Genomic DNA, 25,136 nt, shown 5'->3' on the forward strand with positions numbered 1-25,136 from the left:
CGGAACTTGACTAGATTCTTGTTTTTGTGTGCTTTATTTCTCAAATAAATAATTGACCAACAATCCAGAAAAGACCGACAAAATAAGTCGTAAACAAACACAAAATATAATCTATTAGGCCTAAGCAGCGAGCACTGATTGGGAGGAAGAGTACCACAACACATAACAAAGTCAGCCTAAGTATAGTGATTTTAATAGATATAGTAAACCGATGCTTGGCGAGCAGCTAGCTATAATCTGACCATAATTTACTCATAGCTAAAACTCTATAAAATAGAGGTCAAATATGAATAATATGAAAATTATAAATATATATACATATTGCATTTTAATAATTTAACTGGAAACATCATGTAAGAAGCTAGGAAGCATATCAGACAATCAGACAAGCATATTATAAAATATATATTTACTTACACAAGAGAAATGAATCACAAATTCCAGACTCTAATGCTAACAGAGCTTTTCAATCGGACAAATAAGATATTGACGATTTCACATAATCAAAAACTTTATCTAACTGCAACAAGTCTAAGATCGGTTAACTATATAATTTAAGTAAACGTATACGTATACAGGGTTATCCATAAGAAATTCGTAGTAGATCCGAAGTTTTTGGGGGACTTAAGCTTAAAATACAAGTTGATAGATTGATAAGAGCTAACTTAACTGATAAACGCATGATGAACTGGGGGGCAGCTGGAGATTCGGGTGACTCAGGCAGCGCCATCGTTGCCTTTGCGTCGCAGCCAGCTGGGGATGTAACCACGCACGGCCTCGCCCAGCTGGCGATAGATCATCAGCGCCAAGATGGGCAGGACGAGGCGTGCGTCCTTGAACAAATAGACATAGCAGGCTACGAGGAAGAGCACCAGATCCGTGGAGTAGCTCAAGGCGGAGCGCACCTTCTCATGCGCCTGCTCCTCGGAGCAGGACTGCAGCAGCGCCAAGCTGGCTGCCTTCTCCAGCAGCTCACGATCCGCGGCGGACAGCAGCAATGCCGCTTGGGAGCTGTGTTCCTGAGACAACGAGCTACCTCCGGTTGCGAGCGGCTGCTGTGGCCTGCTGAGTGAGACGTCGCGGGAGCGCGTGCGCGAGGGCACACGGCGCTTGATCACACGCTTGACCTTTACCAGACGCGTACGTCCACGAGCATCCGGACGCGCCTCGACTATTTCGCTCATCACGCTCTCAGCGCACTCCTCGGCGTCTTTTTTGTTCTTGGACTTGGGTGGCGGCACCACCAGCACAGTGGGAAACTCCGGCTCCTCCTCCCCCCGCTGATCCTCATGTGCAGGTGTTTCGGGCGCCTTGTGCATGGCATGTTTGCTGGCTGCATCACGCACATGCACAAGCTGCTCCCGCTCTGAAATGGACAGACGTCGCTCCCGACTTACGGTAGGCGGAGCCAGCAGCAGCTCATCCTGATCGGGACTGCGTGCTCGACGCTGCTGATGCTCCGCTGCGGCACCATCGTCGTCGTCGTCGTCCTCCCCCGCCTGGGCAGCGGCTCGCTTCAGTTCATCTCGGTCGAGGTAGAGCGGCGTGTGGTACTTGTGGGTGCTGCTCACCTGGCGCACCAGGTCGCTGTAGTGATCCACGGCTGCGTGTGCCTCCTCCTGCATCAATCGTTCTTGTTCCTGGCGCCGCAGCTCCTCCTCCTCTTTTATTTTGCGTTTCGTCTCCAGCTCCGCAGCGATGACAGCAGCGTTGGTCTTCTCCAGCGGATTCGAGATCTCCTCGTTGGCCTCGGTGTTCTTCTCGGTGGCCGAGCGCTTGTCCCGGCTGAAAAACGACTTGATGCCCTTTGCCAGATCCAGTTTCAAATTACTGGGCGCTGCAGCAGGAGTGGAAGGGCTGCTGACAGCGCCATTTCCCAGCTCCTGCTGCTGTGCATCCGGGCTGCTAGGCTGGCTAAGGGTGAGCTCCACGTGCTCATTGGATGACCGTTTCAATATGGGCTTTGGCACAAAGTCCGGACTGGGCAGAGGCATTGGTCGATTGAGCACCACAGCTGCCTGCTCCGGTGTGGGTGCACGATAGGGGGTGAAGGTGCCAGTGCCCATGTTGCGCGGATGATACGTCTCCAGATCACGTGGACTGGGTGAGTGAGTTCGCGCCATCAGCTGCATTTTGAATTTCTCAATGGAGTCCTGGTCGGAGGTGGCGGTGCTCTCGGTATAATCAGTGCCCAAGTCGAAGCCCTGCTGCTGCTGCTGCTCCTCGTCCATGTCCAAGTCCTCGCTGTCATCGGCTGTGCTCTCCGTGCGATCCTCGTCGTAATCCTCCACATCCTGTTCACGACTATCAGTGTTTCTTGCCTGCAGATTGAGCAGCTGTTCCGTGTTAGCACGTGTCAGATTCTTTAAGTCAACGAGGTTCACGTTCTCCCGTGAGTCCCATTTACGTCCCATGGGCACCATGTCAGCCGACTGGCGTCTCAGCTCGCTGCGGCGCTCGAAGGAAGCACGCTCCGCCTCCGTCATAGAGCCCAGGCGCTTGCGGAACGTAGTCGGAGCGGTAACGGCTATGGCTGCCGGCTCCTGGGCCCTTGCAGTCTTCGCCTTTGCTTTGGAGGCTTGCTCCAATTCCACGGCTTCATAGAAACGCGCCATGGCACGTTCGTAGAGGAGCTCCGTGGAGCTGACCGAGCGGCGCAGCGGGAAAGTCGTGTGCAAGTTGGTGAACTCCAAGAAGGCCAAATCCGGTGCAGAGATGGAGATCGGCGGTGGCTGTATGGCGTCCTCCAGTTCCAGCTCAAAGGAATCTTGCTCTAGACGAGGCAAATCAATATCAATGGGAGTTTTTGGAAATACTTCAGCTACTTACTGTCCTTATCCTTGACCTTGCTGTTCTTGTCGAAGACCACTAGCATGAACTCATTGCTCGTATGGACTTCGTCGTGTTTATCCGCTGGCTTCGGTGGACGCACCTTTGTCACTGGTGGAGTCGGCTCCGATGTGGGAGTCGCCGGCACAAGTGGCTCAGGCTGGGCAGGAGGCGGGGCACTGATCTCTATGGTAGGCAGCGGTTCGCCAATGTGGGCACTGGTGGCTATGGCAATTGCCAGAGCCGGCACATTCTTGGCCGGGCTCAGGGAGTGACCAGAGAAGCGTCTCACATTCTGATTGACGCCCAGCTGGACGGGCTCAGCGCTGCGCTGCAGGGCGGGCGTCGATTTGATGGGCTGCGGCGGCGTTGGACTCTTTCGCAGTGGAGCAGGCTGACGCTGAGACGAATCCAAGGCAGGCTCCAGTGCTGCTATCGGAGGCTGCGGCAGTGGCTGCGGCTGCGTCTGCGGCTTCGACTTCTGTGATGGGCGACCAGGTGACTTGTCCTTGGCGTCAGTCATCGGCTTGACATTGAAGAGCTTCAGCGGCACTGCAGCTGGGGGTGATTTGGGTGGCTTGGACTGTGGCTCCGGCTTGTCCGCCAGCGCTGTTGTTGTTATCAGCGTCAAATTGAGCTTGGGATTGGAGTCGGGCTTGGTGGCTTTGGTTTGCACTGCAGCCGAGTCGGCGCTGCTCAGCGATGGGCTCTTGCGTACACTCATTTTCAGCGCCTGGTCGGAGGTGCCGTAGGACATCTCGTGGCGCAGCTGCTCGCTGTCCACCAGCTGTGGAGTGGGCTTGCGCGAACCACGCGGCGATTGCTTGGGCGAAGCGGACATGCTGGTCGCCGCATCCGCTTGTGGGCGTGGCGGCGACAGCGTCTTGCGGCGCGGCGGCACAGGCTTTGATATATCCTTGTCCTTCTCCTTATGCCCAGCGTCATTGCGTTCATCGCCAGCAATTTTGGTGGCCGACTTGGGCTTGGTGATGCCACGCTTCGGATCGGGTATGAAAAGCAATTCCGACTCCTCCGATGGCTCACTCAAGCCGTATGGATTCTCCGCCTTTACGCGAAACTTGTACTCGGAGCCCTCAATCAGATCGTGCAATGTGGTGCTCAGCGCCCGTGTGGTGGCTGCCTTTAGCCAAACGTTCCAGCCAATACGAAAGTACTCCACGATATAGTTGCCGATCTTGCAGCCGCCATCGTCCAGCGGAGCTGTCCACGACAACGTGGCCGACTTGCCAAAGGACATGTTGAGGCGTGGAGCACCTGGCGGATTCGGCCTGGCCGTCACGGTGACCAGGAAGGAGGCGATATCTTCGCCCAGCTTATTCCAAGCTCGCACCATATACTCGCCCCGATCTGCGCGCTGCACGTTGTCGATCTTCAGCAGGGAGTTCTTCTCCGTGTTGGTGACCTCGAAACGACTGCCCGGTACTATGACCTCGCCCTCGTGCAGCCAGGTGATGGCTGGGGCTGGCTGTCCCGCCACGCCCACCTTTAAACGTAGCACTTCCTCCGCCTCCACGATGAGGCCATCCTCGTAGGTGCGCGGCAGACGAATCTTGGGCGGTGCCTGCACCTTCAGGCGACACTTGGTGACCACATGACCCGCACGATTCGTGGCCGAGCACTTGATCTCGCCCTCGTCGGTCAGCGCCACCTGGTGTATAATCAGCACACTACAATCGAGCTCATTGACAATTTTGGTGCGACGACTGCTGAAGATCTCGTAGCCATCCTTGAACCAATTGATCTCTGGCGGCGGTTCGCCCAGAACTCGCACGCGGAACTCGATCCGCTCATCCTCGACGGCATCCATGTCCGTCAACTCTTCCACAAAGCGGGGCACACTGATTGCGTTCCTCTGCAAGGTCACAGTCAGCGGATCGGACAGCTCGCTGGCATTCGAGCGACCCACAATGTTCTCGGCAAAGCAACGAAATTCGTAGCGCCAGCCCGGCTCCAGGCCACTGATCTGAATTTCGCAACCGGAGATGGGCGTGGGTGTGGCACGCACCCAGTGGGGCGAGCCGACGCGTCGCTGCTCCACCGTATAGCCGATAATAGGCGAGCCACCGTCCAGCAGCGGGCGTTCCCAGCGCAGATTAACCACATCGGGCTGCTGCTCGGAGAGCGCCAGTGGCGTCAATATGGGACGACCCGGCGGAGAGGGCCGTTCTATAAAATAGAGAGAGCAAATTAATCACAGGTAAATAATGCACAAAATACATTCTAAAATCTCGAAACTCAAGCGCTTGCGCAGTATTCAAAATAGACTATTTCGAAAACATTACTTTGTAGTTCTTTCAAATTTTAGGCCAAAGATTCAAGAAAAACAGAAGAAACAAGATTACTAGAGTCGGAAGGCACCGACTAGCAAATGCCCTGTAGGAAAATATTTAATCGTAAGTAATATACATATATAATTTGATCTTAATCTTGCATTTGCCATACTCTAATCTACAAAATGCAGTACTCGACTGCTATTGTACTTCATAAGGTATACTCTAGGTAATATATTAGCCGCGAGACATGAAATGATACCCTGTAAACTTTCAAAGCTCGCATATTTCTTTACAAGTAAAATCATGTGAGACTAACTTTTTTAATTAGACAAAAAAGATTAAGAAGAAATATATAATAGTTGTTACAAATTTTTCAGTCAATTATCATACTCATTTTTTGATCGATCTTCAATGGGTATACAAAACAGAAAAACGGGCCGACGGACGGCGTCGCGTCAATGGACGGCCGCGGCAACCACTTGAATGTGCGAGTGGCTAAAAATAGGAATATTTCTAGCGCTCCCACCAACTATGTGGACTGCTACTACTATGTGTGTGCGAGCTCTCACAGCCAATTAGAGAAGATTTTCAGTGTGTGGAAATTCGGGAATATATTTTTGAATTTTACTTGAATTTTGATGGAATTTAGAACGGGCTTTTCCGTTTAACTTGCCTGCAGATTTCCAATGCACATTCTTTTTGGGCCGTCCACTCTGTGGCGTCTGCAGTTTACCCGGTTGGTTGCCCATATCGTATATTTAAATATATTAACCTATTTGCAACAAAATGTGCATATATATAGAATTATCTATATATAGGCAAGCCGCTTTTAACTTCACGCACTCTTCGGGTCGTTTTTTTTTTTTTTTAATATATTTTCGTTTTCAATGCGTTTCGAATCCGTTTATTTTCATATAACTAACTAATTTAACAGTGCAATTTTCGTAATTTGCAATTTTGGATGCGCAATCGAAGCCATCTTTACGGACGCGTTAAATAATCCGTTCGCCAGTATAGCCAGGCATTCCCGCACACAAGTAAGCTTTGGGCGCTAAGAAATGTCAACGGCAACTAACTTGCAGCGTTGCCAGTAGTGGCAAAATAGTAAACAGCTGCCTACAGATCGATACTATTACTGTTCCGATAAGAAACCAATATTGAGTCTAAGGACATAGAGGCAAATAAATTTTTTAAATATTGTAGAATTCGATTTATTTACGTAATCAAATTCATAAATTTATGACAATATATAATTTTAAAATTGACTTCTATCGATATCAAATGAACTGTATCGATATATTAAGCACATCTCTAGATGTTTATTTCTTACATCCCAAATTTACAACAAGCGTAGCGCAGGTGTTTCGCCAAAAATAAAAAATAAAAATAAAAAACTTTAGATTGTTAATTGTTAATGTTAGATAAATCAACCTGGTCGCTTGTCCGCAGTTTATATTTAAAATTAAGAACAAATATATAAGATCTTCTCAAGTTTTCTGTTATTGTTATTGGCAAACAGTTTCTATCCACGCGTGTGTGAGTGTGTGTGTTTGCATATAAAATGATTTGGAAGCTGTGAAGCTGTCACGGCGGCAATTAAATTAGAAACAAAGACACAGCCGCCACTGTCGTTGGTGTCGCCGCTACAATTATTGCATTGACGGCAGGTGCAGGTGTAGCCCCATAAGCACACGCACGCAGGCACACTCACACACACACGCGTGCACTGGAAAAACAGCAGCAACAACAAGAATGGCTGGCACGGCAACCGCAACACCGATGGAAATTGACGAATTCATAAATGGAGCGCTCGTCTCTTGGGTAAGTGAGTGGATAAACATGCTCGACATGCTCATAAGAGGGCAGCTGAATAAAAACGTGATTGGCATACATAAATATTCAAGTATTCAATTTACATGCGCCCGCACATACGGGTATGTATGAAAATACATAGAAGCATACATGCGTACATACATATTTATAGCCACAGAGATTTCCGACGCTTAGCCCCAAGGTCATTGTAACTGTGGCTTTGGCTATTGCTACCGTTTACGGTACAAAAACAAAAAACTACTTTTTTAATGCTGTCATTAGCAGCGGCCCGTCGGCAGGCCTTTGTTTGTCAATTACGAGAACTCTGAGTTTTGCTCGACCGGCTTTTATACCCTTGACAAATTTGCATGCTAAAAGAGGGAATATTAATATATTCGGTATTTATTATTCTTATATGTAAATGTATGTCGAATAATGATGTGTACTTAATGTTGAGAATGCTCTCTTTTCCTCAATGAAAAAATTCATTCGCCAATTGGTACTAGGTATACTTGTAAATATATTAAACTTGATTATTGTTAGGGCTATACCTACAGTCAATGGCAACCTAATCTTGTACGATCTTTCACTTTCAGTTGGAATCATGCTTACCTCGTGCCGAGCTGCTCGCTGGTTATACCTCGCTGCTGGATGGCCACATAATACACAGCGTTTGGTTACAAATCGATCCGGAACCACAGAACAATCCCAGCGAACTGCTCAGTGAACTAAGCGGCAAGTCGCTGAGCATTGCGCGAGCCAAAAACTTTGAGTGCATAGTACGTAACCTAAAAGCACTTTTCGAAGAGGAGCTGGGACAGACTATACTGGTGCTGCCTGATGCCTATATACTGGGCTATTATCCGGAGAGCAAGCAGGGCTTAGAACAGATGAAAACCCTGCTAACACTGTTGCTGGGCGCAGCAGTGCAATGCCCCAACAAAGAGCTTTTCATAGCGCGCATTAAGGAACTGGATCTGGAGACTCAGCATGGCATTGTGGCGCTCATCAAACAGGTGACGGATAGCCACAGCCTGGTGCTCACCGAGGATTCAATAGAACGTCTGTCGGCCGAGAATATGTATGGACACATAATCCGCCTAACCAAGGAGCGTGATCAAATGTACTTGAAGTGGATCGAAACAGTGTGCGTGGAGCCAGAGCTTAGTGCAACTGATGGAGTCGAATGCGGACAAGGTGTTAGTGTTCCCCGTTCACCTTCCAGTGGTACAGCCACCTCGACAACCTCTTCATCTTCCAATTCAGAAAGCAATCATTTGGCGGTGGAGTGCGCAGATCTTAGATCTAAGAATCGTAAATTGCGTCAAGAACTGTAAGTGACTTAATCCAATTATGAAAATCCTAATAACTAAATTTTTTCCGGTTACAGTGAGGAGAAGTCGGAGACTCTGCTCGAGCTACGTGAAGAGCTGGATGACAAAAAGCAGCGTTTTGAAAAGCTGCGCCAGGAAGTAAGTTGCTTTAAATTGCTTAGTATAAACAAACTAATATGCTCTTTGTTTCTATTACAGAGCCAAGAATGGTTTACTGAGGCAAAACGCGCCTCTGCCTATCGGGATGAAGTGGATATATTGCGTGAGCGTGCGGAACGTGCCGATCGTCTAGAGATTGAGGTGCAGAAATATCGGGAAAAGCTTGGGGATTCAGACTTTTATAAGTCGCGCGTGGAAGAGCTGCGCGAGGATAATCGTGTGCTGCTTGAATCTAAGTATATGCAGCACAATACATAAAATAAATTAACTTTACTTACATATGAATCAATTTAACAGAGAAATGCTGGAGGAGCAGCTACAACGTTCACGTAAACGTTCGGAACATGCCATCACCTTGGAGTCGGAAATCATCAAGTACAAACAGAAATTGAATGACATGGCGCTCGAGCGTGATGTGGATCGAGCCAAGCTAGAAGAGCTTCTCGAAGAAAATGCTCAACTGCAGCTGGTAGCCAAGAATCTCAATTGCACGCAGGAAGTCGACAAATCATTCTCCGACAATGAGGACGAGTGCAATTCAGGTGACAATAGTTTGTCCGAGCAACTTACGAACAATGCACAAACACGTGCTCTTAAGCTAGAGCTAGAGAATCGTCGACTGACTGCTGCTCTGGAGCAGTTGAAAGAGAACAGCTTCCATGAATCAACGAGCAAAATGCTAGAGCTTGAAAAAGAGAAGAAGAAATTGTCGCTGAAAATTGAACAGATGCAAGAGAACATACAAAGATTGACGCAACAAAATGTGGAATTGGAGAGCGTGTTTAAGAACGCTTTAGAAGAGAACAAAAAGCTGCAGGATGCCGTCGATAGTCGTCAGAAGAGCTACGATCGCCAGAGTCTAGAGCGTGAGGCAGATCGTCAAAAACTCGCGGATGCCGAACAGTACGTAGAAACACTAAATAAAGAGAAGCAGCGCATTCAAACTCTCAATGAGAGCATTCAGCGTCGAGCCGATGATTTGGAACGCCTCGCAGAAGCCAAGACAAAGGAGCTGGAACAGTATATTGAAAAAACCCAACAGTTTGAGCAGACCAAACAGAAACTTTACGAGATTGAGGCGAAGGTATGTACGTACGAGCGCGAGAATGCCAGCTTACTGAAAGAGGTGACAAAACTTAAGGAGAGCAGTGAACAAAAGTCTGTACAACTGGACGAGAGCATCAACAGGCTGGACACCCAAGCCAAAGATATAATGAGGCTCGCCAAAGTACAGGAGGAGGCGGAGCTAGTGCAGCAAAAGCTTGTCGAACTGGAAAAGCAGAACCAAGAGCTATGCTCGCAGCGCAACATTGATCAAGAAATGATAAGCACGCTACGCAACGATCTGGTTAATGGAACGCTAGTCACCAAGAAGGTGCGCCACAATCTGGAAAAACTCGGACTGGATGGCAACGAGGTCGACGGTGAACCGTCTGAACTAAATGTAGAGCATGTGGTGGAGAAGCTGGTACGCAATCCAGAAACCTTTAAGACTGTGCGCGAAATTATGCTGAATGTCAATCGTGAGCAGCAGCAGGAGGCGGGCGTCAAGTCGGACATGTGTGTACTATGTCATCGCCAGGAAATCTTTACCGTGGAAAAGAATATCGAGCTGTCAGCAACGCCTAAAGGGCCCACAGCGCAGGAGTTGCGCTTCGAGCACAAACTGCATCTTAGGCCGTCACGTGATTCAGCGGAAATGGCACGTTTGCAGGACAGTAATACGCAGTTACAAACGGAGAATGCGCGATTAAGTGTAGACGTGGCAGCATTGAGCTCACAAATCACTTCACTCAATACTCAGCATGTGGCACTGCAATTGGCTAATTCGCAGCTGGCCGCTGAGAAGGATACGCTGTTGAAGGAAATTGATGCGCTACAGCAGGAGCACAAGCACGCGCTGCAAGATCAGGTGACATTGCAGTGCCTGCACGATCAACTCTCTGCTGAATATGAATCGCTCAACAAGGACAAGGAACAGTTAAAGGCGGCTGTGCGTGATCTGCGCCAAGAGACGCGTGATGCGCGCGAGACAATCCAATCGCAGGAGCAGCGCATCGAGGAACTGGTCGCACAGACCAATAGCATGAAATCCTGCCATGAAGATCTTGCCATACTGCGCACTGAGCACTCCAAGTTGACTGATGACTTCCGCAATCTCTTCGCCACTAGCGATCGATTCAAGAACGAATACAAGAACATTCAGGAACAATACAAAATGATTCGCGTGGAGCACAGTAGTCTTAAATTGCAAAATACCGAGTTGACTGGCGAGCTGAATGCCAAACAGGATCAGGTACGTCTACTGCAGATCGAATACTCAAAGGTTCAGCAGCGTTGCGAGGTGAGTTGCTATTTTTGTTTTACCCCATTTTACATTCGACTAATCGATGCATTCCATCTACCAGATGCTTATACAAAACAATGCGGACCTGGACTCGGAGCGCAAGGCCTTAATGGACAATGTATCACAGCTGCTGTCGCAATACCAAGAATTGCTGGCCATTTCATTGGAGGACAAGAAGCACTTCCACGAAGAGGAAAAGAACTACACAGAACGAGTGCACAGCCTAAAGCGTCAAAAGGAAAAACTGGAGGAGAAGATAATGGAGCACTATAAGAAATCGGAGACCACAGTGCAAAAGAAGTATGTCACAAGATAGTAAATCTAAGCGGAGCACTTCTAATTCCAAATATTCCACAGAAAACCATTTGCCAGCAGTCTCGTTAGACGTGTGAAGAAGGCCAGTTCCGATTTGATGAACAAAGTGCCAAGTCGGGTAAGAGTAAAGTAATTCTTTGCATGGCTTGAGCGCTTAGCTAAATCTTGATTTATTGCAGAATCGTCGTTCGTGGGTTGATGATGCTCGCACCAATTCACAGTTTGTCATTGGCTCTGAATCGGGTGGCAATGAATCGGATAATAGCAATGAGGAGCCACTATCCATTGCGTCCGATACGCATCTGTTACAGCGTAACATACCACTGCGTCAGAGTCTACAGCGGTAAGTCAAATATTATTCGGACTATGGGCTAATGTTAAATCTGTGGAAGATTTCATTTACATTTGCTAGAGTAGAGATAGTACTAAATTATTTATGCTATACTTTACCAAATAATTGCAAAATGGAAGATAATCTTATTTCAGCTTTGGCTGGCCAAATGCATTTGCTTTAATGGTTAAATGATGTATTTAGTTTTGGTTTATGGCTCTTGTTTTATTTACATGTATATACACAACAACAATATCAACAATACCATCAACTTTGCACACACACTCGCACACACTGTTTATGTATGCATTGTACATGTACTCTATAGGGATTTGCTGGATAGCTCCATACAACGCGGTGGCACTGTGCGAAGTAGCCTGCAGGCACAGAAACGTACGGATTTGAGTAATTCACGTAGAAATAGCGTGCACGGGTATGCGCTTTTAAATGTTTAACATACAAGAAATTCCCAATAAAAAATGTATCCCACCTTCCCAAATCCTTAAATGTAAAGCTATGCCAATATTTGTTTGTGTTTTGTGGATACCTCCCCTTTTACTTTCAATTTGCTGGGTATTTCTGGTTACTAATTCCTTTTTGCTTTCAGCAGACTTGAACCGCCCGACGTAACTGGCAGCAGCTTAACCCTGGGTACCGCTGGCTCGCGACGCACCGTTTATTTGATCGATGAGAAGCTGCCCGATGGCTCCAGCGCCGCGGCACAACAGCCGCAGGCAAGTTCAACGCCTACGCCAAACAACAATGCTACAGCAGCCGCCACTGCCACCACTGGCGCTGAGCCGCAAACACCACTGAAGAACGACAATCAGCCAGCCACGTTTCTCATGTACAATCGCATCAATACAACCATTGGGACGACCAACGACCAGAGCCCACTCTTACAGGCCTCGGGCAGCGGCGGCAGCGTCGCCGGCAGCACTAATCAGGACGATAAAACACTGCGCAAACGAAACGAAGATAAAAGCAATAGCATTTGGTATGAATACGGCTGCGTTTAGAGCTTCTCGAACACAAACACACAATGAAACATACAGACAAACAAAAACAAACTGCATTTGCTGACGACGAAGTATTATTTCGTTTTAGAAAGTAACGAATTTATGCCTTAGCTTAACAGAAGAGAAATTTACTAAGTGCTTCTTATAATGCTATGATTTGCCTTAAGCTACATACAAAAAGGTCTGCAATTTAATACGTAGCATCTATATTATATATATGTTGTGTTTTACATTTAGACATAGTTTAAATAATAGTTATACAATTTATACGTATATATATATATAAATATATATATAACTATACGAAGACTAAACGGCAACTGTGCGAATTCAAAACTATTTTTTAGCATAAATTATACACACCCACATTTATCCATGTACTTATATGTATGTGTATACCAATACCGAAATGTAAGTCCATATTACGTCCACAAGATGAACTATTATTGTATTTATTATGCATTTCATACATTAAAAACTCAAACACTCGAATATATTCCTACACATTTTGTATACTATACAGCTAACAGCTAACGAATGCGCCTTTAATTTGTGAATACACACATATATATATAAATATATATTTTTGTAAGACTAAAAGTAGTTTAAGCGGTAATAACTAAACACACAGTAAAAGCTATAATTCTTTAATTTATTGACAAATACCTAAATACGCAATAAACCACAAACATAAAGTTATACATAATTGAAGTGTTTTGAGTCTCTGTACGATAAATTAAGATTATTTTTTCTGCTCAGCATTTTAGTTTAAGATTCCATTTGGCAGAGGTGTGATCGTAACTGTGGAAGAAGGCTATTCCGAACTGTGGTATCTTCAAATATGTATTAATCATTCCAACAATCAAATACTATTAAAAATATATTCTTTATAGATATACGTTCTGCACAATCAGATTATTTCAAAGATTTTAGAAATAATGCAAAAAATAAAGCTCACATTGAATACCCAGTTATATACTGCAACATATAAAAAGGCAATATACCAAATGGAGACCCTGTTCGAAATCTGTTTATTTATTATTTATAGTTTCATCTGATGTGAGAAGAAGAGAAAGCTCTGTCTATATAAAATAATTTTTAACTTAAAAAAATCTGTTATTTTTATGAATATTAGATGTAATATTAGAAGAGTCTACACAAGTAAGAAAGCTCTAGTCGAGACTGCTCGACTACGAGATCCCCTGAACCCTTGGAGTAATAGCTATTTCAATAATTTTTCTCGTCTTTCAGCTTACACAAGAAACACGCACACACACACACACAGGCATACATACACACACACACACATACACACACAACCATAAACACGCATGGGTGGCAGTGAGCGCTTACAATGAGAACTTAATTGCTTAATAACTTTTTTTGTGGACATACGATCTTCATGAAACTTTCAGATTACGATTATAACATGAATATGCATGTATGTATTTGCCAAAGCACAAGTCTCTAGTATTTGAAATACGCTTTTTACAAAAGTGAGGGGGTGAATTTAGGGGTGGGCGTAAATTTTAACAAAAACCGAATTTGTATATTGGACACTTGATCCTGAAGTTCAGGGTATAATAAAAAGCAGACGTGAATAGTTCATAAACCAGCCAGAGATAAGATATAAGATTATCAGTGATAAACAATGTTTATAAATTGTCCAAATTTTGCAAGGAATAGTTCAGTTCGAATTGTGAATTGTGAGCGATAAACACAAGATGTGGCTACGAATACTTATATCACTGGTAACTAGAGCTGCTAGCTAAACCTATTTAAAGAAAGATAGTTATGTATAAGTCATTTCTCAATAGATATTGGTGCAATATCTGAATGCCGAGTGCGATGTTTGTCAGACAAACAGGGCTGCCTGTCATTCCCAGAATACTTATTCGATCTGCATCAATGGTAATTATGCATATGACATAACTATTTATCGAATGGCTCACAAAACCCGTTCTGATCGAAGGTGAGGCATCAAAAAAAGTTATTACCTGTCCAACCAATTACGTTTGTACGGGAGGAAAATATATATGTTATCCGGAAAGCCACAATGATCCCATTTGTAAACCTGTAGTCGATCTGAATGCATATTGCAATGCTATCGGAAAGGCAACCAGCTATGAAAACAAGGATGATCCCACCTGCAAAAGGTGAGCAGCAGCATCAAGCGCAGTAATGAAATCTATAATGTATTTTCCTTTAGTTTTATTTATTGTTACGAAAATGGTACTACTGGTCAACTACTAGGACGAATATACCAGTGTACAAACCCAAACAAACCCTATTTCAATGGAGTTCAATGCGATGCCGTGAAACCAGATTCCTGTACATAATTTTACCAATCTTGTTTTTAATAAAAACAAAAAATATGCCAATAAAGATTGTTTTTCTCCGAATTTTCTTTATCTCAGATTAAATAAAATATTTCTCATCTCCTTTGGTTTATGATTCTGTCAAGGTTTACTGCAGTCAACAATTTCTTTATGTTATCTAACCCAAGGTAGTACTCCTTATCTATGCTTATAAATGTGTATATAAATCAAGCGTTCCATCAATTTTGGCCAGTTTTACAAATTTGCTGCTCCACTGCACATGCTCCAGAAATGTTTCAGTTGTCAAAGATCGTTAGTATTGTTAAACCGTGTATCTGATACACAAAATTTACTAAAATTCCTGTATATTTTTTAGGCAGCTTTTCTTCTAGTTTCCCTAGCACTGCCCCAGAATTTACTAGCTCAGTGTGATGTCTGCCAGACTGACGTTCGAGCTGCTTGCCATAGTGAAACCACATTTTCGATTTGCATTAATGGTATTCATATATATTTATATATTATCTACAAAATCACCAATTAATAGTATATTCATTGTTCAGGCGCTCCATCTAAGGATTATATAGAATGTCCCAAAGACTATCATTGCACTGGCGGTAAATATATATGCTATCCGAAATCGACTGGTGAGGCGAATTGTGTTCCTAATAACACCCCTCGGGATCCAGACACTCTCTGTCAAGAGACCCAAACAACTAACCAATTGACAAATGAATTGGACCCCTCATGTGCTACGTAAAGAGATCGATTTTTATCGATATATTGAATATATATATATATGTTTTATATTTCTTATAGGTATATCCAGTGCGCGCTTGTCAATGGAGTCTGGAGGGGTCGTGAACTGAAATGCCCATCAGAGACGTGGTTTAACGGCAAGTTCTGTACGTCCCCTAAACCAGACCTTTGCACTTAAGCAATTTGCATGCATATCAAAATTTTGAATATGTATACTACATTATTAACCTATATTTGAGGTTTTGTTAACGTCAATATATCCTTTTTGACCATTCATATAAATAAACATACAAATAAAAGAGAAATTCTGGTTGTTTCGATCATATATATAAATATATAATATTAATAATAATACTAATCGTACCAATAAAAGAATACAAAACTGTAATCAATATACATAAATAAATCCTTCTTATTATACAATATTATATTTTTTCTTGTTTTTAACATGTTTCTACTCATGCTTGCGAAAGTTAAATAAAATTCAATGTGTCAGCAGTCAGCAGGTCGCTCAGTTTCACACTGACTTGTCTCCGAGTTAAAATATTCGTCAGTGTTGCAATGAAAAAGCCAACCCAGGGTATCTCCCGACAATTTGTAACAGTTCACATAACTGTAAGACGTAAATAAATAAATATAGTCAGCAATATGCACCAAGAGACACGCATCTTACTCTTTGCAGGTGGGATCACTCGGGACCCTAAAATATCCTTCTTTGTTGAGACTCAAACAGTATGCATCGGCATTGAATTCTGGCACCTCTGTACTTGTGGGCTCTGAGCTCGACTCCTGCGTGGACCCGGAAGACGGTGCTGTCGAGGAATCGGGGTGTGAAACTGTTGTTGAAGGCTCTGGAGACTGCGCGGTTGACGAATCAGGCGGCGAAATTGTTGTTGAAGGTTCTGGAGACTGCGCGGTCGAGGATTCAGGAGGAAGAACTGTGGTTGAAGGTTCTGGGGACGGCGCAGTGGAAGAATCTGGAGGTGAAACTGTGGTTGAGGATTCTGGAGGCTGATCGGTTGAGGATTCAGGAGGAGATACTGTAGTTGAAGGTTCTGGAGACTGCGCAGTGGAAGACTCAGGGGGTGAAACTGTGGTTGAAGGTTCTGGAGACTGTGCAGTGGAAGACTCAGGGGGTGAAACTGTAGTTGAAGGTTCTGGAGACTGCGCGGTTGACGAATCAGGCGGCGAAATTGTTGTTGAAGGTTCTGGAGACTGCGCGGTCGAGGATTCAGGGGGAAGAACTGTGGTTGAAGGTTCTGGGGACGGCGCAGTGGAAGAATCTGGAGGTGAAACTGTGGTTGAGGATTCTTGAGGCTGATCGGTTGAGGATTCAGGAGGAGATACTGTAGTTGAAGGTTCTGGAGACTGCGCAGTGGAAGACTCAGGGGGTGAAACTGTAGTTGAAGGTTCTGGAGACTGCGCGGTTGACGAATCAGGCGGCGAAATTGTTGTTGAAGGTTCTGGAGACTGCGCGGTCGAGGATTCAGGGGGTGAAATTGTAGTTGACGGTTCTGGAGAGTGCGCAGTGGAAGACTCAGGGGGTGAAACTGTGGTTGAAGGTTCTGGAGACTGTGCAGTGGAAGACTCAGGGGGTGAAACTGTAGTTGAAGGTTCTGGAGACTGCGCGGTTGACGAATCAGGCGGCGAAATTGTTGTTGAAGGTTCTGGAGACTGCGCGGTCGAGGATTCAGGGGGAAGAACTGTGGTTGAAGGTTCTGGGGACGGCGCAGTGGAAGAATCTGGAGGTGAAACTGTGGTTGAGGATTCTGGAGGCTGATCGGTTGAGGATTCAGGAGGAGATACTGTAGTTGAAGGTTCTGGAGACTGCGCAGTGGAAGACTCAGGGGGTGAAACTGTAGTTGAAGGTTCTGGAGACTGCGCGGTTGACGAATTAGGCGGCGAAATTGTTGTTGAAGGTTCTGGAGACTGCGCGGTCGAGGATTCAGGGGGTGAAATTGTAGTTGACGGTTCTGGAGAGTGCGCAGTGGAAGACTCAGGGGGTGAAACTGTGGTTGAAGGTTCTGGAGACTGTGCAGTGGAAGACTCAGGGGGTGAAACTGTAGATGAAGGTTCTGGAGACTGCGCGGTTGACGAATCAGGCGGCGAAATTGTTGTTGAAGGTTCTGGAGACTGCGCGGTCGAGGATTCAGGGGGTGAAATTGTAGTTGACGGTTCTAGAGACTGCGCAGTGGAAGACTCAGGGGGTGAAACTGGGGTTGAAGGTTCTGGAGACTGTGCAGTGGAAGACTCAGGGGGTGAAACTGTGGTTGAAGGTTCTGGAGACTGTGCAGTGGAAGACTCAGGGGGTGAAACTGTAGATGAAGGTTCTGGAGACTGCGCGGTTGACGAATCAGGCGGCGAAATTGTTGTTGAAGGTTCTGGAGACTGCGCGGTCGAGGATTCAGGGGGTGAAATTGTAGTTGACGGTTCTGGAGACTGCGCAGTGGAAGACTCAGGGGGTGAAACTGTGGTTGAAGGTTCTGGAGACTGCGCAGTGGAAAACTCAGGGGGTGAAACTGTGGTTGAAGATTCTGGAGACTGTGTGATAGTAGAAGCAGGTGGTAAAACTGTAGTCGATCCAGTAGGTTTACCTGTTGTCGATACTGTAGTAGGTTCTGGAGTTGTTGACGATACACACGATGGCTGTAATAAAAGACAACAAATGAAAATATGTAAACACAAGAAATTTCAATCAAATTTACGGAAGATGTATCGCGGGGTGAGCAAAATGTGCCATCCACATTGCAGTAAAAGCCATCATCACATGATCGAATGGCGTTTGGATCGACAAAGCCGAGATTGTAACAGACTCCATAGCTAAATTCATCCATGCAGGCATAGACACCATCGGTCAGCGAACAATCTGAACAGGTGGACACAGCTGCAGTTGAAGAAGAAGTTTCACATGATGGCTGCAACAGAACTATGTTAAAATGTTAAATAATAAAGATTTGAGCTAAACTAACGGTAGAGGATTCCTGGGGAGAACAAAACGAGCCGTCAACATTGCAGTAATAGCCATCTCCACATGATCGAATTGTGTTAGTATCAACAGCTCCAAGATTGAAACAGATGCCGTAAGAAAACTCATCCACACATGCATATACTCCGTCGGTCAATGAACAATCCGAGCACGTTTGACAATGCAACGTTGGAAATGTTGCAAAGAACATTAATAGCTGTAACAATTTAAAGGTTAAAAATAAAATAATAACCACATGGTGTCTTTACTTACGAGTAAATTTTGTAAATACGACTTCATCTTGAGACTTTCGTTGGTATGTCTGCTCAGTAAGGAGACCGAAATTGCTTTGATATGCCTTAATTCCGAATCGCATTTTAATAATACGAGCAATTATGATTTACGTGAAGACCTTGTGCACAGATTAAAAAAGTAATAAAGATTGCTGAAGGTACATAAATTCAAATTCTTCAGAACCTTTGTCACAATTTGAATGTTTGGCATTGATGCCAAAACTAAGTAAGACAGTCGTATAAGAGTAAGTTTTTTATATATATCTAATTAAGATAGTTGCCAATATAAGAAGCGAAAGGCACATTTGCTGCTGTTAATTTAGTCATATGAAAATATGATTATCTAGCTTTTATAACTGTTCTCCTTCGTTTTCTTCGGTGTGTTTATCTTCCAGCCAACTGCGTGCCATACGCAATGAGGGCAATCGAAATCGCCATTCATCACAGCAGTGTGTGTAGACGTGCTCGCCCAACTGTAGCAGCTCCTTGGAAAAATCCCGTTCATCCTCTTTCCATGGACGCTCTGCGCCGCCGAACATTTCCATGCGCACGAGTGCAGCCATTGTTGCACCCAGATACTTTTTAATGCCGTTGTACAGCTGAGACTTGGTCAATTGTGGAGCCACAGAGGTGGAAGAGGAGCTCTTTAATACTTCAGCTTGAGCTTCTAGTCTCTCGATTGTTTGCTTTAAATCGGCATTCTCTTTAGAGAGTTGCTCAAAGTTTGTTCTCAATTGCTCATATTTAAGCTGATAGTCTTCGTGCATCTCTTCTGTTACATTTGCGTCTGTTAGAGGCCCCATATCAATGTCTTTTCCACTCAGTGGCTGTTCTTTACCAGTGTCAACGATTATAGATGATTCAGCTGTATTCCCTTGCTCATGCCCAAGTTTTTGTCTTTTATTTGGCTCGAGGATCAGGGGCTTGGGTGGCGTTCGTCTTCTCGCTACGTATTTTCGTCCAAATCGTGCGTCATCGGTGAAGCCGAGTGGACATTCGAAATTTGGGGGAGGTATTAAATGCTCCAATGTGGGCATGGAAAGCTTCACCATTGTTGCCTCACCATTCTCGTCGAGGTGCTCCATGTCCCAGGCCAGATCCTTACTGACGCGCACCAAAGTGGGCGTCTGATTTGGTATTAGTCGATCTAATTTATAGTTCATAAAGCATTCGTAGCGAAAGTGACGCGCACAAACAGCGCGATTGGATAATTTCTCCTTTGCAACATTTAAAATGTCAGCGTTGCCGCAATTCTTAAGCCAAGTTTCCAGGCGAACTGGATCACGAACTGGCAGTTTGAAAAAATGCATTTTGGGATTGCGTTGTGTTGAGACTTGGCAGTCACGAAATACGCATCGCGTGCCACCCATTTTATCATAAGATTCTCTAATTTGCTCTTATTATTTTAAACACAACATAAACAAAATGCTATTAAGTTTGGTACTAAATTATAGGCTAACGCAATCTGGTCACACTTTTTGTTTTTAACAAGTTTGGTCACCCAAAATCACGGCAAGTCAAAAAATATACTGAAAAGTTCAAATTTGATTAAAATTATGACATTATGAAAATACTGAAGAAAAATGAAAGGTTGTTTATTTATTTATACTACCCAAATTATTATTATTGAACTAAATACTCAATAGTGATGTCAAAATAAACAATAAAAGTATTTAATAATAACATTAACATGGTTCAATATTAATGGAATATAAATTTATTTGAACATAGTTTCTAGAACATTACAGAAACATCGACTCACATCAATGTCAATTGGCTCAATGCAACACTGCGTTGAAAACCGGAAGAGGTAGCCCTGACGACTAGATGTTTCTCGAAAAATCTAGAAGCTTCGTAGAATTTTGTTCAACCCCTATAAAAGCAGTAGGAAGCAGACGCCGGCTTGTCAGTATTGAAACAAAATTCGTGCGGTGAGCATAAAAAGAGTCTGCCCTGAGGCAAAGCAAAAACAACAAAAAATAAGAAAATTTTATTTTCTGCGCTAAAAGTGAAAAAGTATATCATATTTGAAGTTAGTTCAGTGAAATAAAATAATACAAGGTAAGCAAATTTAATATAGAATATATTTCTATTGCACAAAAAGGGGGAAGCTGTGCCAAAACCAATTGAATTTCGGTTAATGAATTAAAGCGAAAGTATGTGTGTATGTGCAGCGGAAAAACTCTTGACACGATTAATGCTGTATTGGTTGCAGAAGGGTCTAGAAATTGTGACCAACTAACTACATTTTCATTTATAATTAGAGAAATGTTCAAGAGCAGCAAATTTCGACTTGCTTACCAGCAAGACAATCAAATTCTATGAGCACGCTTTTAAGTTGAGTCACTGTCGCAAAATATGCCGGCAATGTAAAATTGCCGAAACTTCTGGAGACAGTCTACTAGAGAATACGTCAGTTATATATTAATATGTAAAAATCCATTTAAGACGTCCATTTAAATGCAAGTAATGATGCTTACGATTAAGCACATTTTATAATTGCACGTGTTTGCAAATTTTTCTTTCATTCTCGAAAGATATTTGTGTATGTATATGTATGACCCAGAATTGTTCTAGAAAGCGTCTTCTTGAAAAAGATGTAATGCAAATATATATATATATATATATATATATATATATATATATATATATATATATATATATATATATATATATATATATATATATATATATATATATATATATATATATATATATATATATATATATATATATATATATATATACATGGCATACATACATATGTATGTGTATTGTTATATTTAAGGGAGTTTTTCTAGAACATTTCGACAATTTTCTAAGTTGGCAAGACTGACGCTTCTCGAATTTACTAATGTGCATGCATGCATGCATACATAGGTGTACATTGCTTATGTACACGCTTGTCATCAACGGAGTGAGGGAGCAAGCAACTGAGACGCTCTCTTGGGGGTAGAATAAGTGACCGGGAAATATTAAATGAAAAGTAAAATAAATGTTTTTCAGAGGTGGCATATTTTAAATTAAATTTTGTTTTCTATTGCAGATGCCTGAAGAAGCGGAGACTTTTGCATTCCAGGCTGAGATTGCTCAGCTTATGTCGTTGATCATTAACACATTCTACTCAAACAAAGAAATCTTCTTGCGTGAGTTGATTTCCAATGCGTCTGATGCACTCGACAAGATCCGCTATGAATCGCTGACGGATCCCAGCAAACTTGACTCCGGCAAGGAGCTATACATCAAGCTCATACCAAACAAGACTGCTGGTACACTGACCATCATTGATACCGGTATTGGTATGACTAAGTCTGATTTGGTCAACAACTTGGGCACAATTGCCAAGTCGGGCACTAAGGCATTCATGGAGGCATTGCAGGCTGGTGCCGACATTTCCATGATTGGCCAGTTTGGTGTTGGCTTCTATTCGGCATATCTGGTGGCTGATAAGGTGACAGTGACCTCGAAGAACAATGATGATGAACAGTACATCTGGGAATCGTCTGCCGGTGGCTCCTTCACCGTTCGCGCTGATAACTCCGAGCCATTGGGCCGTGGTACCAAGATTGTGCTGTACATCAAGGAGGATCAGACCGACTACCTTGAGGAAGCCAAGATCAAGGAGATTGTCAACAAGCACTCCCAGTTCATTGGCTACCCCATTAAATTGCTGGTAGAGAAGGAGCGTGAGAAGGAGGTCAGCGATGATGAGGCTGATGATGAGAAGAAGGAGGGTGATGAGAAGAAGGATATGGATACTGATGAGCCCAAGATTGAGGATGTTGGCGAGGATGAAGATGCCGACAAGAAAGAGAAGGATGGCAAGAAGAAGAAGACCATCAAGGAGAAGTACACCGAAGACGAGGAGCTGAACAAGACAAAGCCCATCTGGACACGCAATCCCGATGATATTTCCCAGGAGGAATACGGCGAGTTCTACAAGTCGTTGACCAACGATTGGGAGGATCATTTGGCTGTTAAGCACTTCTCTGTTGAGGGTCAGTTGGAGTTCCGTGCTCTGCTATTCATTCCACGCCGCACACCTTTCGATCTGTTCGAGAACCAGAAGAAGCGCAACAACATTAAGCTCTACGTGCGCCGTGTCTTCATCATGGACAACTGTGAAGATCTGATTCCCGAGTACTTGAACTTCATCAAGGGTGTGGTTGACTCCGAGGATTTGCCACTCAATATTTCTCGTGAGATGTTGCAGCAAAACAAGGTGCTGAAAGTTATCCGTAAAAATCTAGTCAAGAAGACCATGGAGCTGATTGAGGAGCTTACAGAGGACAAGGAGAACTACAAGAAGTTCTACGACCAGTTCAGCAAGAACTTGAAGTTGGGTGTCCATGAGGACAGCAACAACCGCGCCAAGTTGGCCGATTTCTTGCGCTTCCATACTTCCGCCTCCGGCGATGATTTCTGTTCATTGGCCGACTACGTGTCGAGGATGAAGGAGAACCAGAAGCACATCTACTTCATCACTGGCGAGTCCAAGGATCAGGTCAGCAACTCGGCCTTCGTTGAGCGTGTCAAGGCTCGTGGCTTCGAAGTGGTCTACATGACTGAACCCATTGATGAATACGTCATCCAGCACCTGAAGGAATACAAGGGCAAACAGCTCGTCTCCGTTACCAAGGAGGGTCTGGAGTTGCCCGAGGATGAGGCTGAAAAGAAGAAGCGCGAGGAGGATAAGGCCAAATTCGAGAGCTTGTGCAAGTTGATGAAATCAATCTTGGACAACAAAGTGGAGAAGGTTGTCGTGTCCAACCGTCTGGTCGATTCACCTTGCTGCATTGTTACTTCGCAGTTCGGTTGGTCCGCCAACATGGAGCGCATCATGAAGGCTCAGGCCTTGCGTGATACCTCGACCATGGGCTACATGGCCGGCAAGAAACACTTGGAAATCAATCCCGACCATCCCATTGTGGAGACCTTGCGTCAGAAGGCCGAGGCCGATAAGAATGACAAGGCCGTCAAGGATCTGGTCATTCTGCTGTTCGAGACATCACTTTTGTCATCTGGATTCTCGCTGGACAGCCCACAGGTGCATGCCAGCCGCATCTATCGCATGATCAAGCTGGGTCTTGGCATCGACGAGGATGAACCCATGACCACAGAGGATGCTCAAAGCGCTGGTGATGCCCCATCTCTGGTTGAGGACACCGAGGATGCATCCCACATGGAGGAGGTCGATTAAAAACAACCGTTCAACCAAAAACTACTCATCCACCCCCACCAGAACCATTTCTTCACACCATTTGATACAAAATTACTTAAGTTAAAAACATTTCATTTCCATTGTCGGAACCTCTTATGTTAGACTTGACAGCAGAGTTATTTAATGTTTCGTTGACATTTGTAATTTGTATTTACGTTGTGTCGCGTTATATGCGACAGTAATACGCTTAACTCATTCAAAAAAAAAATTCAAGAAATATGTAATAATAGGATTTACACATTCACTATGTAAGAGCAGTTGTCGTTAAGAAATTCCTAATTTAGAATCCAAGTAATTTATGTAATGAAGAAAAAAACACACACACACAAAGACTACATATGCGTTAGGTATTAAATGGAATATGTAATAAGATTGGATGATCGCATCGATAATAAAGCATAAAAAAGTATTTTTCTAGTCGTTTATTTACAAAGTGTGGTTATGATTCACATTCTTTTCGCAATGATTGTTCTATAGCCTCCACGGTGGTGACGCCTTTGCTAACGAGTATTATTTTATTGCGGGAACGGGAGCCCTTGTCGAGCGATACATCGCTCTTGCGAAGTCCCAACACTTTAGACAGGAATTTCACCAGTTCGGCATTGGCTTCTCCTTCGCTGGGGGGTGCTGCAATTTGTACGCCAACGCCTTCTAGTCCAATGTCTGTGATGCCATTCTGTTTGGCGCCAGGCTTGGCCAGAATTTTGATAGCAATGTTGCCACTCTTGTCCAGTGTGACCGGCGTATTGGAGACTGGTGGTGTGGTCGCCTCACCGGGCTTGCTCGTTGCTTTGCCTTTTCCCTTGTTCTTCGACATGATGTGTACGTAGACCGCTGTATGAATGCGTCGCATTAGGTTTCTTTAACTTTTACATAGATTTATAGATTCATTTTAAAAAGATTTTATGTTTTTGTTTCCTGCTAACACTTGCGGCCAAAGCAACTGTTTAACTGCTATGAGGTCCAAACACGCTACAATTGCATGACGCTGTTGGTTAATTTGTTTATTTATTTTTATTTGTAATCAAATCAAAAATTTCTTAATTGCTCGCATAAAAATCAGTTGCTTCTTCAATTTATCACATTTTACTTTATTATCGATTTAACTTATTGGACTTAAGATGTTTGACAAATATAATGCCG

General features: G+C 44.1%; 7 protein-coding genes across 14 annotated transcripts; 3 read left to right on the forward strand and 4 right to left on the reverse strand.

Annotated features, from left to right (window-relative positions):
* Positions 1-15: 15 nt before the first annotated feature.
* Positions 16-6,314, reverse strand: MnM (myomesin and myosin binding protein). Its single transcript, XM_018008756.2, has 3 exons — positions 5,797-6,314; positions 2,830-5,016; positions 16-2,773 (listed from the first exon to the last, which is right to left on the reverse strand). The coding sequence occupies exons 1-3, from the start codon at positions 5,870-5,872 to the stop codon at positions 717-719; spliced, it is 4,320 nt and encodes a 1,439-aa protein (XP_017864245.1). The 5' UTR covers positions 5,873-6,314; the 3' UTR covers positions 16-716.
* A 116-nt stretch (positions 6,315-6,430) lies between these two features.
* Girdin (protein girdin) lies at positions 6,431-13,526 on the forward strand. 6 transcript variants are annotated; one of them, XR_016269771.1, is made up of 12 exons: positions 6,431-6,944; positions 7,532-8,268; positions 8,326-8,407; positions 8,468-8,664; positions 8,726-10,772; positions 10,837-11,075; positions 11,133-11,208; positions 11,270-11,433; positions 11,750-11,854; positions 12,029-12,418; positions 13,200-13,269; positions 13,334-13,526. XR_016269771.1 is itself a non-coding variant. In XM_089467154.1 (11 exons), exons 1-11 carry the CDS (start codon positions 6,876-6,878, stop codon positions 13,210-13,212), a joined length of 4,119 nt encoding a protein of 1,372 aa, XP_089323280.1. In that variant the 5' UTR covers positions 6,431-6,875; the 3' UTR covers positions 13,213-13,338. The 6 variants fall into 6 exon arrangements, 5 of the variants coding, with proteins under 5 accessions (XP_089323280.1, XP_017864139.1, XP_017864140.1 ...); XM_089467154.1 differs by having other exon boundaries at positions 13,200-13,338; XM_018008650.2 differs by lacking the exons at positions 13,200-13,269; positions 13,334-13,526 and having other exon boundaries at positions 12,029-13,146.
* Positions 13,527-14,934: 1,408 nt separating this feature from the next.
* LOC149269164 (uncharacterized) lies at positions 14,935-18,759 on the forward strand. The gene is made up of 4 exons (XM_089467192.1): positions 14,935-15,070; positions 15,135-15,255; positions 15,319-15,511; positions 15,575-18,759. Exons 1-4 carry the CDS (start codon positions 14,963-14,965, stop codon positions 15,690-15,692), a joined length of 540 nt encoding a protein of 179 aa, XP_089323318.1. The 5' UTR covers positions 14,935-14,962; the 3' UTR covers positions 15,693-18,759.
* Positions 15,820-18,894, reverse strand: LOC108612326 (uncharacterized). Of its 3 annotated transcripts, none has more exons than XM_089467158.1 (6): positions 18,753-18,894; positions 18,484-18,696; positions 18,220-18,429; positions 18,109-18,160; positions 16,188-16,326; positions 15,820-16,127 (listed from the first exon to the last, which is right to left on the reverse strand). In XM_089467158.1, exons 1-6 carry the CDS (start codon positions 18,777-18,779, stop codon positions 16,007-16,009), a joined length of 762 nt encoding a protein of 253 aa, XP_089323284.1. In that variant the 5' UTR covers positions 18,780-18,894; the 3' UTR covers positions 15,820-16,006. The 3 variants fall into 3 exon arrangements, with proteins under 3 accessions (XP_089323284.1, XP_089323283.1, XP_089323282.1); XM_089467157.1 differs by having other exon boundaries at positions 16,188-17,256; XM_089467156.1 differs by having other exon boundaries at positions 16,188-18,160.
* A 228-nt stretch (positions 18,895-19,122) lies between these two features.
* Positions 19,123-20,335, reverse strand: LOC108613602 (uncharacterized). Its single transcript, XM_018007161.2, has one exon. The coding sequence runs from the start codon at positions 20,140-20,142 to the stop codon at positions 19,123-19,125; it is 1,020 nt and encodes a 339-aa protein (XP_017862650.1). The 5' UTR covers positions 20,143-20,335.
* Positions 20,336-20,652: 317 nt separating this feature from the next.
* Hsp83 (Heat shock protein 83) lies at positions 20,653-24,402 on the forward strand. Its single transcript, XM_018007160.2, has 2 exons — positions 20,653-20,833; positions 21,819-24,402. Exon 2 carries the CDS (start codon positions 21,819-21,821, stop codon positions 23,970-23,972), a length of 2,154 nt encoding a protein of 717 aa, XP_017862649.1. The 5' UTR covers positions 20,653-20,833; the 3' UTR covers positions 23,973-24,402.
* Positions 24,401-24,986, reverse strand: LOC108613608 (UPF0235 protein C15orf40 homolog). Its single transcript, XM_018007169.2, has one exon. It carries the CDS (start codon positions 24,844-24,846, stop codon positions 24,433-24,435), a length of 414 nt encoding a protein of 137 aa, XP_017862658.1. The 5' UTR covers positions 24,847-24,986; the 3' UTR covers positions 24,401-24,432.
* Positions 24,987-25,136: the final 150 nt, after the last annotated feature.

Source organism: Drosophila arizonae, chromosome 4, assembly GCF_054131065.1.
Source record: "Drosophila arizonae isolate 15081-1271.41 chromosome 4, UAZ_ARI_1.0, whole genome shotgun sequence".
In the NCBI taxonomy this organism is placed as follows: domain Eukaryota; kingdom Metazoa; phylum Arthropoda; class Insecta; order Diptera; family Drosophilidae; genus Drosophila; species Drosophila arizonae.

Bases quoted from the DNA above. Each gene is read 5' to 3' on its own strand.
- LOC149269164 (XM_089467192.1), top strand. From the start codon at position 14,963: ATGCTTATAAATGTGTATATAAATCAAGCGTTCCATCAATTTTGGCCA. The intron at 15,071-15,134 runs GTTAGTATTGTT...TATATTTTTTAG, and splicing joins TGTTTCAGTTGTCAAAGATC to GCAGCTTTTCTTCTAGTTTC. The intron at 15,256-15,318 runs GTATTCATATAT...TTCATTGTTCAG, and splicing joins ATTTTCGATTTGCATTAATG to GCGCTCCATCTAAGGATTAT.
- MnM (XM_018008756.2), bottom strand. From the start codon at position 5,872: ATGGGCAACCAACCGGGTAAACTGCAGACGCCACAGAGTGGACGGCCC. The intron at 5,017-5,796 runs GCAAGTTAAACG...TCTATTTTATAG, and splicing joins TGTGCATTGGAAATCTGCAG to AACGGCCCTCTCCGCCGGGT. The intron at 2,774-2,829 runs GTAAGTAGCTGA...TGCCTCGTCTAG, and splicing joins CAAGGTCAAGGATAAGGACA to AGCAAGATTCCTTTGAGCTG.
- Hsp83 (XM_018007160.2), top strand. From the start codon at position 21,819: ATGCCTGAAGAAGCGGAGACTTTTGCATTCCAGGCTGAGATTGCTCAG.
- Girdin (XM_018008650.2), top strand. From the start codon at position 6,876: ATGGCTGGCACGGCAACCGCAACACCGATGGAAATTGACGAATTCATA. The intron at 10,773-10,836 runs GTGAGTTGCTAT...TCCATCTACCAG, and splicing joins AGGTTCAGCAGCGTTGCGAG to ATGCTTATACAAAACAATGC. The intron at 11,076-11,132 runs GTATGTCACAAG...AATATTCCACAG, and splicing joins GAGACCACAGTGCAAAAGAA to AAAACCATTTGCCAGCAGTC.
- LOC108613602 (XM_018007161.2), bottom strand. From the start codon at position 20,142: ATGGGTGGCACGCGATGCGTATTTCGTGACTGCCAAGTCTCAACACAA.
- LOC108612326 (XM_089467156.1), bottom strand. From the start codon at position 18,779: ATGAAGTCGTATTTACAAAATTTACTC. The intron at 18,697-18,752 runs GTAAGTAAAGAC...AAATTGTTACAG, and splicing joins CGTATTTACAAAATTTACTC to CTATTAATGTTCTTTGCAAC. The intron at 16,128-16,187 runs GTAAGATGCGTG...TACGTCTTACAG, and splicing joins AGTGATCCCACCTGCAAAGA to TTATGTGAACTGTTACAAAT.
- LOC108613608 (XM_018007169.2), bottom strand. From the start codon at position 24,846: ATGCGACGCATTCATACAGCGGTCTACGTACACATCATGTCGAAGAAC.